Genomic DNA, 12,632 nt, shown 5'->3' on the forward strand with positions numbered 1-12,632 from the left:
TTGTTATATACCCTTTGTTGGCAAATGGAGGTCAAACGTTTTCTGTAAGTCTTCACAAGGTTTTCACACACTGTTGCTGGTATTTTGGGGCGGCAGGGTAGCCTAGTGGTTAGAGCGTTGGACTAGTAACTGGAAGGTTGCAAGTTCCAACCCCCGAGCTGACAAGGTACGAATCTGTCGTTCTGCCCCTGAACAGGCAGTTAACCCACTGTTCCTAGGCCGTAATTGAAAATAAGAATTTGTTCTTAACTGACTTGCCTAGTTAAATAAAGGTTAAAAAAAATGCCAAATTTTGTAAAGAAATTTGGCCCATTCCTCCATGCAGATCTCCTCTAGAGCAGTGATGTTTTGAGGTTGTTGCTGGGCAACACGGACTTTCAACTCCCTCCAAAGATTTTCTATGGGGTTGAGATCTGGAGACTGGCTAGGCCACTCCAGGACCTTGAAATGCTTCTTACGAAGCCACTCCTTCGTTGCCCGGGCGTTTTTTTTTGGGATCATTGTCATGCTGAAAGACCCAGCCACGTTTCATCTTCAATGCCCTTGCTGATAGGAGGTTTTCACTCAAAATCTCACGATACATGGCCCCGTTCATTCTTTCCTTTACACCGATCAGTCGTCCTGGTCCCTTTGCAGAAAAACAGCCCCATGCTTCACAGTAGGTATGGTGTTCTTTGGATGCAACTGAGCATTCTTTGTCCTCCAAACACGACGAGTTGAGTTTTTACCAAAAAGTTATATTTTGGTTTCATCTGACCATATGACATTCTCCCAATCTTCTACTGGATCATCCAAATGCTCTCTAGCAAACTTCAGACGGGCTTGGACATGTACGGGCTTAAGCAGGGGGACACGTCTGGCACTGCAGGATTTGAGTCCCTGGCGGCGTAGTGTGTTACTGATGGTAGGCTTTGTTACATTGGTCCCAGCTCTATGCAGGTCATTCACTAGGTCCCCCCGTGTGGTACTGGGATTTGTTTGAGGTTGTGGACAGGTGTCTTTTATACTGATAACAAGTTCAAACAGGTGCCATTAATACAGGTAACGAGTGGAGGACAGAGGAGCCTCTTAAAGAAGAAGTTACAGGTCTGTGAGAGCCAGAAATCTTGCTTGTTTGTAGGTGACCAAATACTTATTTTCCACCATAATTTGCAAATAAATTCATTAAAAATCCTACAATTTTCCCCCCTAATTTTTCTGTCATAGTTGAAGTGTACCTATGATGAAAATGACAGGCCTCTCATCTTTTTAAGTGGGAGAACTTGCACAATTGGTGGCTGACTAAATACTTTTTTGCCCCACTGTGTACTCAATTAGTATTTGGTAGCATTGCCTTTAAATAGTTTAACTTGGGTCAAATGCTTCAGGTCGCCTTCCACAAGCTTCCCACAATAAGTTGGGTGAATTTTGGCCCATTCCTCCTGACAGAGCTGGTGTAACTGAGTCAGGTTTGTAGGCCTCCATGCTCACACACGCTTTTTCAGTTCTGCCAACAAATTTTCTATAGGATTGAGGTCAGGGCTTTGTGATGGCAACTCCAATACCTAGACTTTGTTGTCCTTAAGCTATTTCGCCACAACTTTGTTCGTATGCTTGGGGTTATTGTCCATTTGGAAGACCCATTTGCGACCAAGCTTCAACTTCCTGACTGATGTCTAGAGATATATCCGCGTAATTTTCCCTTCCTCATGATACCATTTATTTTATGAAGTGCACCAGTCCCTCCTGCAGCAAAGCACCCCGACAACATGATGCTGCCACCCCCGTGCTTCACGGTTGGGATGGTGTTCTTCGGCATGCAAGCCTCCCCCTTTTTCCTCCAAACATAACGATGATCATTATGGCCAAACAGTTCTATTTTTGTTTCATCAGGCCAGAGGACATTAATCCAAAAAGTACGATCTTGGTCACCATGTGCAGTTGCAAACCGTCGTCTGGCATTTTTAAAGGTGATTTTGGAGCAGTGGCTTCTTCTTTGCTGAGCGGTCTTTCAGGTTATGTCAATATAGGACTTGTTTTACTGTGGATATAGATACTTTTGTTTCTGTTTCCTCCAGCATCTTCATAAGGTAATTTGCTGTTGTTCTGGGATTGATTTGCACTTTTCGCACAAAAGTACATTAATCTCTAGAGACCGAACGAGTATCCTTCCTGAGCAGTATGACGGCTGCATGGTCCCATGGTGTTCATACTTGCGTACTATTGTTTGTACATATGAACGTAGTACCTTCAGGCATTTGGAAATTGCTCCCAAGAATGAACCAGACTTGTGGAGGTCTACAATTATTTTTTTTCTGAGGTCTTGGCTGATTTATTTTGATCTTCCCATGATGACAAGAAAAGAGGCACTGGGTTTGTACACCTCCAATTGACTCAAATGATGTCAATTAGCCTATCAGAAGCTTCTAAAACCATTACATAATTTTCTGGAATTTTCCAAGCTGTTTAAAGGCAGTCAACTTAGTGTATGTAAACTTCTGACCCACTGGAATTGTGATACAGTGAATTATAGGTGAAATAATCTGTCTGTAAACAATTATTAAAAAAATTACTTGCATCATGCAAAGTAGATGTCCTAACCGACTTGCCAAAACTAAAGTTTGTTAACAAGAAATTTGTTGAGTGGTTGAAAAACGAGTTTTAAGTGTATGTAAACTTCCGATTTCAACTGTATATATTTTTTATTTATTTTTTAATCCATTATAACATTCAAATAGATTTATTCTTAATTTTTACCAACAGTAGTACCAGTACGACCCCCAGTCAGCGTAGAGCAGGACCCCCAACCTACCTGTGCAAACCTCCTGTTGAGGAGCATCTGTTCAGCTAGCACCGACTGGTTGTGGAAGAGGTGGGGCTGCATGTGACTCCACATGTGGGGGAACCACCAGAACTCCTTCCCATAGGAGAGGAGCAGGTCATCCCCCAGGTCCTCCTCATCTGTACCTGGAGCATAGAGACACACAGAGGGGATTTAGTCTTGTCTACATATATACAGACATGGCATGGGCAAGGGCGTGTGCTGGTGTTGAAAACCTACCGATATACAGTATCAGTCAAAAGTTTGGGCACACCTACTCATTCAAGGGTTTTTCTTTATTTGTACTATTTTCTACATCATAGAATAATAGTGAAGACATAACTGTGAAATAACACATTTGGAATCATGAAGTAACCCAAAAAGTTTTAAACAAATCTAAATATATTTTAAATTCCTCAAAGTAGCCACCCTTTGCCTTGATGACAGCTTTGCACACTCTTGGCATTCTCTTAACCAGCTTCAACTGGAAGGAGTTCCCACATATACTGAGGAGTTGTTGGCTGCTTTTCCTTCACTATGCGGTCCAACTCATCCCAAACCATTTCAATTGGGTTGATGTCGGGTGATTGTGGAGGTCAGGTCATCTGATGTAGCACACCATCCCTCGCCTTGGTCAAATAGCCCTTACAGTCTGCCTGGATGTGTGTTGGGTCATTGTCCTGTTGAAAAACATAGTCCCACTAAGCGCAAACCAGATGGGATGGCGTATTGCTGCAGAATCAAATCCAATTTTATTTGTCACATACACATGGTTAGCAGATGTTAGTGCGAGTGTAGCGAAATGCTTGTGCTTCTAGTTCCGACAATGCAGTAATAACCAACAAGTAATCTAGCTAACAATTCCAAAACTACTACCTTATAGACACAAGTGTAAGGGGATAAAGAATATGTACATAAAGATATATGAATGAGTGATGATACAGAGCGGCATAGGCAAGATACAGTAGATGGTGTCGAGTACAGTATATATATATGAGATGAGTATGTAAACAAAGTGGCGTAGTTAAAGTGGCTAGTGATACATGTATTACATAAGGATGCAGTAGATGATATAGAGTACAGTATATATGTATACATATGAGATGAATAATGTAGGGAACATTATATTAGGTAGCATTGTTTAAAGTGGCTAGTGATATATTTTACATCATTTCCCATCAATTCCCATTAATAAAGTGGCTGGAGTTGAGTCAGTGTGTTGGCAGCAGCCACTCAATGTTAGTGGTGGCTGTTTAACAGTCTGATGGCCTTGAGATAGAAGCTGTTTTTCAGTCTCTCGGTCCCAGCTTTGATGCACCTGTACTGACCTCGCCTTCTGGATGATAGCGGGGTGAACAGGCAGTGGCTCGGGTGGTTGCTGTCCTTGATGATCTTTATGGCCTTCCTGTGACATCGGGTGGTGTAGGTGTCCTGGAGGGCAGGTAGTTTGCCCCCGGTGATGCGTTGTGCAGACCTCACTACCCTCTGGAGAGCCTTGCGGTTGTGGGCGGAGCAGTTTCCGTACCAGGCGGTGATACTTTTGGTGATAAGCCGAATTTCTTCAGCCTCCTGAGGTTGAAGAGGCGCTGCTGCGCCTTCTTCACGATGCTGTCTGTGTGGGTGGACCAATTCAGTTTGTCTGTGATGTGTACGCCGAGGAAATTAAAACTTACTACCCTCTCCACTACTGTTCCATCGATGTGGATAGGGGGGTGTTCCCTCTGCTGTTTCCTGAAGTCCACAATCATCTCCTTAGTTTTGTTGACGTTGAGTGTGAGGTTATTTTCCTGACACCACACTCCGAGGGCCCTCACCTCCTCCCTGTAGGCCGTCTCGTCGTTGTTGGTAATCAAGCCTACCACTGTTGTGTCGTCCGCAAACTTGATGATTGAGTTGGAGGCGTGCGTGGCCACGCAGTCGTGGGTGAACAGGGAGTACAGGAGAGGGCTCAGAACGCACCCTTGTGGGGCCCCAGTGTTGAGGATCAGCGGGGTGGAGATGTTGTTGCCTACCCTCACCACCTGGGGGCGGCCCGTCAGGAAGTCCAGTACCCAGTTGCACAGGGCGGGGTCGAGACCCAGGGTCTCGAGCTTGATGACGAGCTTGGAGGGCACTATGGTGTTAAATGCCGAGCTGTAGTCGATGAACAGCATTCTCACATAGGTATTCCTCTTGTCCAGATGGGTTAGGGCAGTGTGCAGTGTGGTTGAGATTGCATCGTCTGTGGACCTATTTGGGCGGTAAGCAAATTGGAGTGAGTCTAGGGTGTCAGGTAGGGTGGAGGTGATATGGTCCTTGACTAGTCTCTCAAAGCACTTCATGATGACGGAAGTGAGTGCTATGGGGCGGTAGTCGTTTAGCTCAGTTACCTTAGCTTTCTTGGGAACAGGAACAATGGTGGCCCTCTTGAAGCATGTGGGAACAACAGACTGGGATAGGGATTGATTGAATATGTCCGTAAACACACCAGCCAGCTGGTCTGCGCATGCTCTGAGGGCGCGGCTGGGGATGCCGTCTGGGCCTGCAGCCTTGCGAGGGTTGACACGTTTAAATGTTTTCCTCACGTCGGCTGCAGTGAAGGAGAGTCCGCATGTTTTAGTTGCGGGCAGTGTCAGTGGCACTGTATTGTCATCAAAGCGGGCAAAAAAGTTATTTAGTCTGCCTGGGAGCAAGACATCCTGGTCCGTGACGGTGCTGGTTCTCTTTTTGTAATCCGTGATTTGACTGTAGACCCTGCCACATACCTCTTGTGTCTGAGCCGTTGAATTGAGATTCTACTTTGTCTCTATACTGACGCTTAGCTTGTTTGATTGCCTTGCGGAGGGAATAGTTACACTGTTTGTATTCGGTCATGTTTCCAGTCACCTTGCCCTGATTAAAAGCAGTGGTTCGCGCTTTCAGTTTCACGCGAATGCTGCCATCCATCCACGGTTTCTGGTTTGGGAATGTTTTAATCGTTGCTATGGGAACGACATCTTCAACGCATGTTCTAATGAACTCGCACACCGAATCAGCGTATTCGTCAATGTTGTCGTCTGACGCAATACGGAACATATCCCAGTCCACGTGATGGAAGCAGTCTTGGAGTGTGGAATCAGATTGGTCGGACCAGCATTGAACAGACCTCAGCGCGGGAGCTTCTTGTTTTAGTTTCTGTCTGTAGGCAGGGATCAACAAAATGGAGTCGTGGTCAGCTTTTCCGAAAGGAGGGCGGGGCAGGGCCTTATATGCGTCGCGGAAGTTGGAATAGCAATGATCCAAGGTTTTTCCCGCCCTGGTTGCGCAATCGATATGCTGATAAAATTTAGGGAGTCTTGTTTTCAGATTAGCCTCGTTAAAATCCCCAGCTACAATGAATGCAGCCTCCGGATATATGGATTCCAGTTTGCAAAGAGTCAAATAAAGTTCGTTCAGAGCCATCGATGTGTCTGCTTGGGGGGGAATATATACGGCTGTGATTATAATCGAAGAGAATTCCCTTGGTAGATAATGCGGTCTACATTTGATTGTGAGGAATTCTAAATCAGGTGAACAGAAGGACTTGAGTTCCTGTATGTTGTTTTGGCCACACCACGTCACGTTAACCATAAAGCATACGCCCCCGCCCCTCTTCTTACCAGAAAGATGTTTGTTTCTGTCGGCGCAATGCGTGGAGAAACCAGCTGGCTGCACCGTCTCCGATAGCGTCTCTCCAGTGAGCCATGTTTCCGTGAAGCAAAGAACGTTAGAGTCTCTGATGTCCCTCTGGAGGGACATCAGAGACAGAATGCTGTGGTACTCATGCTAGTTAAGTGTGCCTTGAATTCAAAATAGATCACAGACAGTGTCACCAGCAAAGCACCTCCATACCATCACACCTTCTCCTCCATGCTTCACTGTGGGAAGCACACATGCATAGATCATCCGTTCACCTACCCTGCATCTCACAACGACACAGCAGTTGGGACCAAAATTCTCTAATTTGGACTCAGACCAAAAGGACAGATTTCCACCAGTCTAATGTCTATTGTTTGTGTTTCTTGGCCCAAGCAAGTCTCTTATTTGTGTCCTTTAGTAGTGGTTTCTTTGCAGCAATTTGACCATGAAGGCCTGATTCACGCAGTCTCCTCTGAACAGCATTTATTTGGGCTGCAATTTCTGAGTCTGGTAACTCTAATGAACTTACCTGGGTCTGGGTCTTCCTTTCCTGTGGCGGCCCTCATGAGAGCCAGTTTCATCATAGCGCTTGATGGTTTTTACGACTGCACTTGAATAAACTTTCAAAGTTCTTGAATTGTTCCGGATTGACTGACCTTCATGTCCTAAAGTAATGGATTGTCGTTTCTCTTTGCTTATTTGAGCTGTTCTTGTTCCGGATTGACTGACCTTCATGTCCTAAAGTAACGGACTGTCGTTTCTCTTTGCTTATTTGAGCTGTTCTTACCATAATATGGACTTGGTCTTTTAACAAATAGGGCTATATTCTGAATACCACCCATACCTTGTCACAACACAACTGATTGGCTCAAACACATTAAGGAAATAAATTCCACAAATGAATTTTTAACAAGGCACACCTGTTAATTGAAATGCATTCCTAGTGACTACCTCATGAATCTGGTTGAGAGAATGCCAAGCAGGTGCAAAGCTGTCATCAAGGCAAACGGTGGCTACTTTGAAGAATCTCAAATATTTTTGATTTGTTTAATACTTTTTTGTTTACTACATGATTCCATATGTGCTATTTCATAGTTTTGATGTCTTCACTATTATTTTATAATGTAGAAAATAATGAAAACTAAGAAAAACCCTTGAATGAGTAGGCGTCCAAACTTCTGACTGGTAGTGTATGTGCTGGGCAAATCTAAAAGCAAGTTCATTATATTAAGCATCAACAGTAATGCAATAATTGATTTGGACATTTGATCCATGCATTTTCTTTGTGAAGTAACTGATGATGTAATCTTGGTTAACCCAGAACTAAAATCCTGTGTCATTTGGTCAAATGTTTACGTAGTCTGTCCACGAGAGATTATTGATGTTTGTCTGCCATAAGACATTGTATTTGATCCCCCTGAGTGTTACAGTCATGCAGTGGGTCTGTCCACTCCACCCACCAGTATGGAAGAACTTCCCAGAGAAGCCCAGGTTGAAGGTGAAGTTGGGGACGGAGGTTCGGAGGTCATTCTGGGTCTCCAGTAGGGCCTAGACAGAGGAGACAGGGACAATTTAAGACTCATTCACATGCATTTATTTTTTTAAATACATATATGTTTAAGTATGTTGCATGTTTATTGGATAGAGAAAGATGGAGATGAAAGGTAAAGAGAGAAGAGTGTGCTGATAGAGCCTATGCTAGCAGTGATACATTGTGTGTGTCAGAGGAAATGTCTTAGACCACTAGGCCACCACATATGCATTCTTTGTCACTCGCAACAGATATCATTCGAGCGTGCAACAGAACAGTGTACTTGTCTACACTCGGTTTGTTGTTTTTATGAAATATACTGAAAAATGTAAATCGCAACATGCAACAATTTCAACGAATTTACTGAGTTACAGTTCATGTAAGGAAATCAGTCAATTGAAATAAATTAGGCCCTAATCTATGGACTTCACATGAATGGGTATAGGCCCACCCACTTGGGAGCCAGGCCCAGCCAAACCAATTTATTCCACACGAAAGGGCTTTATTATAGACAGAAATTCTCCTCCGTTTCATCAGCTGTCCAGGTGACTGGTCTCAGACGATCCTGCAGATGAAGCCTAATGTGGAGGTCCTGGGCTGGCGTGGTTACACATGGTCTGCGGTTGTGAGGCTGGTTGGACGTACTGCCAAATTCTCCAAAACGACGTTGGAGTGGTATGGTAGAGAAATTAACATTAAATTCTCTCGCAGCAGCTCTGGTGGACATTTCTGCAGTCAGCATGCCAATTGCAAGCTCCCTCAAAACTTGAGACATCTGTGACATTGTGTTGTGACAAAACGTAACATTCCCGAACTGCCTTTTGTTGTCCCCTGCACAAGGCTGCACCTGTCTAATGATAATGCTGATCGATATGCCACACCTGTTAGATGGATGGGTTATCTTGGCAAAGGAGAAATAATCACCAACAGGGATGTAAACAAATTTGTGCACAATATTTGAGAGAAATAAGCTTTTAGTGCGTACGGAACATTACTGGGATCTTTTATGGGACCAACACTTTACATGATGCGTTTATATTTTTGTTCAGTATAGTCTTCATTTAAATCATTTTTAATTATAGCTAAAGTTTGTATCGCTAAGGATTCTGCAACGTCAGTGGCAGATTTAGGTATAGGCGACATGGGCAGCCACCCAGGGCAGATTTAGGTATAGGCGACATGGGCAGCCACCCAGGGCAGATTTAGGTATAGGCGACATGGGCAACGTCAGTGGCAGATTTAGGTATAGGCGACATGGGCAACGTCAGTGGCAGATTTAGGTATAGGCGACATGGGCAACGTCAGTGGCAGATTTAGGTATAGGCAACATGGGCAACGTCAGTGGCAGATTTAGGTATAGGCGACATGGGCAGCCACCCAGGGCAGATTTAGGTATAGGCGACATGGGCAACGTCAGTGGCAGATTTAGGTATAGGCGACATGGGCAACGTCAGTGGCAGATTTAGGTATAGGCGACATGGGCAGCCACCCAGGGCAGATTTAGGTATAGGCGACATGGGCAGCCGCCCAGGGCAGATTTAGGTATAGGCGACATGGGCTGCCGCCCAGGGCAGATTTAGGTATAGGCGACATGGGCAGCCACCCAGGGCAGATTTAGGTATAGGCGACATGGGCAACGTCAGTGGCAGATTTAGGTATAGGCGACATGGGCAGCCGCCCAGGGCAGATTTAGGTATAGGCGACATGGGCAGCCACCCAGGGCAGATTTAGGTATAGGCGACATGGGCAACGTCAGTGGCAGATTTAGGTATAGGCGACATGGGCAACGTCAGTGGCAGATTTAGGTATAGGCGACATGGGCAGCCGCCCAGGGCAGATTTAGGTATAGGCGACATGGGCAACGTCAGTGGCAGATTTAGGTATAGGCGACATGGGCAACGTCAGTGGCAGATTTAGGTATAGGCGACATGGGCAGCCGCCCAGGGCAGCATCTTGCCGAGGGCGGCCACAGATTTGTTTTGTTGGAATGGTGACATTTGCGCGATCGGTTTTCTATTGCTCATTTGCACGTCACGTCAATATCATGTCACCGTGTGGGACTGTGGGTCAATTAACCTAGTTTGTGAGCTAGGCAGGCTACTGCCTGGGAAGGTCTTCCACTCAGAAGTATGAGATGGGAAGGGGGCGGGGGTAGGTTGACCTCAGGTCTCCCCACTGGAAGCCCAGGGTAGGGGGAGCGGGGGAATCTATCAAACAGCGCACCTCTAACTTTGTACAGTACTAATGCAATTAGTAAAATCAGTCACACTACGAAATACTACCAAATTAACCACAATTCATTCATAATACTGTGAATATAGTTTCAAAGACATGTTGTTGCATTTTTTAGTTTGTGTGTAATGATTAAGAATAATATAAAACCAGTCTGCACACCACCAAGGTGAATTGGTTTAGTCTGGACTCTTGGTTAACAGTGTTGGGGGATGGGTAATTGATTGATGCTCAGTGCCAAATCAACCCAAATTTATTTATATTTGTCTGTTACTTCTTTTTGATATTTATGAGTCTTATTTTGGTATATTTGTATATTTATATTTAAATGTTATGATTATTCATTTTTGTTGTTCCAAATGTCTGAATAAAAATTACAGTTCGTCCAGAATGGTGGGATTCAGGGAGCCATACAATCTAGAAACGCCACTGCGCGACGTGGTCAGTCATTACGGCTGGGACCTCAAATGTGTGTCCCGGATTCATGTTAAGTAGCATTTAGCTGCTAGCCATCTTGAAAACGGAGCAGGCTAATGCTAACAGTGCTAGCCCACTGGTGTTTTTATCCCCGGCTGGGCACAAATGCCTCAGGTGTTAGATGATTTCCACACAATCACAAGATGAAGATAAGGTGGAACTGGAAAATAGACAGGAATTTGTTTGCCCTAAATGCACCACCATCAAGCAGTTTAGTGAAGATATCCTCCTGCTGTTAGCTCAGCTGAGGGAAAAGGATAACCTGCTTTCTCAGTACACCGACCTTGCTGTAACTTCGGTAAACCACATCTCATTTTTAAATGCCTCCTATAGCAAAGCTGTCAAAATGAGTCGGGGTTCCGGGATTATTTCCAGCAACACTGCAAACCGTTTTAGAGACTGACAGACAGTGCCTGGTAGTGCTCCAGTCCCATCAACATCAAACCGTTTTAGAGACTGACGGACAGTGTCTGGTAGTGCTCCAGTCCCAGCAACATCAAACCGTTTTAGAGACTGACGGACAGTGCCTGGTAGTGCTCCAGTCCCAGCAACATCAAACCGTTTTAGAGACTGACAGACAGTGCCTGGTAGTGCTCCAGTCCCAGCAACATCAAACCGTTTTAGAGACTGACAGACAGTGCCTGGTAGTGCTCCAGTCCCAGCAACATCAAACCGTTTTAGAGACTGACGGACAGTGTCTGGTAGTGCTCCAGTCCCAGCAACATCAAACCGTTTTAGAGACTGACGGACAGTGCCTGGTAGTGCTCCAGTCCCAGCAACATCAAACCGTTTTAGAGACTGACGGACAGTGTCTGGTAGTGCTCCAGTCCCAGCAACATCAAACCGTTTTAGAGACTGACGGACAGTGTCTGGTAGTGCTCCAGTCCCAGCAACATCAAACCGTTTTAGAGACTGACTGACAGTGCCTGGTAGTGCTCCAGTCCCAGCAACATCAAACCGTTTTAGAGACTGACAGACAGTGTCTGGTAGTGCTCCAGTCCCAGCAACATCAAACCGTTTTAGAGACTGACAGACAATGCCTGGTAGTGCTCCAGCCCCAGCAACATCAAACCGTTTTAGAGACTGACGGACAGTGTCTGGTAGTGCTCCAGTCCCAGCAACATCAAACCGTTTTAGAGACTGACAGACAGTGTCTGGTAGTGCTCCAGTCCCAGCAACATCAAACCGTTTTAGAGACTGACGGACAGTGTCTGGTAGTGCTCCAGTCCCAGCAACATCAAACCGTTTTAGAGACTGACAGACAGTGTCTGGTAGTGCTCCAGTCCCAGCAACATCAAACCGTTTTAGAGACTGACGGACAGTGTCTGGTAGTGCTCCAGTCCCAGCAACATCAAACCGTTTTAGAGACTGACAGACAGTGTCTGGTAGTGCTCTAGTCCTCCCTGTCAGAATAAGCAACAGAGGACTTGGAAACCATATCAACTCCTGTACAAATGGCACTATGGTTATTGGGAGTAAAATAATTTGTTTTTTTTAGTTTTTTTTTAAAACTCTGCCTTCTAGTGAGTTTATAGAAAAGGTAATCTCCTATCATTCTGTTAGATTCAAGACTGTCAGAAAATGTGGCTGTAATATGGTTACCTCGAGGCAGATGCCCCAGGGGCAAAGTGGCACTGTAAAGGCCACCAAAGCACTTTCTTTACTGATTTATCAGTAAAGAAAAAAAAGAGTCTGACTCCAAGGCCATTTAATTACTGAATCTACTGAGCTCTACGGACTTGATCCAACATGTTACTGGGCCCACCCATAACCACAGCCATACTCTGGACCTGGTTATTACCAAGGGGCTTTCTTCTGACATATCCTCTATTGTCGATGTTGCTTTATCTGATCGCCACTGCAGATTTTTTACTACCTTGTTGCCCATAGCACATTATTAAGAAACACTATCTTACCTCTGAAGTTGCTACAGATTTTATTAAGTGTATGAACAAT

General features: G+C 44.9%; 1 protein-coding gene across 3 annotated transcripts in view; it reads right to left on the reverse strand.

Moving 5' to 3' along the window:
* LOC115101485 (bifunctional heparan sulfate N-deacetylase/N-sulfotransferase 1-like) overlaps positions 1-12,632 on the reverse strand; it is a 143,693-nt gene that overhangs the window by 36,559 nt on the left and 94,502 nt on the right. For all 3 annotated transcript variants that reach the window (XM_029620999.2, XM_029620997.2, XM_029621001.2), the window contains exons 5-6: positions 7,897-7,984; positions 2,792-2,946 (exon numbers count right to left, since the gene is read on the reverse strand). In XM_029620999.2, the coding sequence (XP_029476859.1) occupies positions 2,792-2,946; positions 7,897-7,984 (243 nt within the window). The remainder of the gene's footprint in view (positions 1-2,791; positions 2,947-7,896; positions 7,985-12,632) is intronic.

The sequence above is a fragment of the Oncorhynchus nerka genome, linkage group LG19, assembly GCF_034236695.1.
Source record: "Oncorhynchus nerka isolate Pitt River linkage group LG19, Oner_Uvic_2.0, whole genome shotgun sequence".
NCBI lineage: Eukaryota > Metazoa > Chordata > Actinopteri > Salmoniformes > Salmonidae > Oncorhynchus > Oncorhynchus nerka.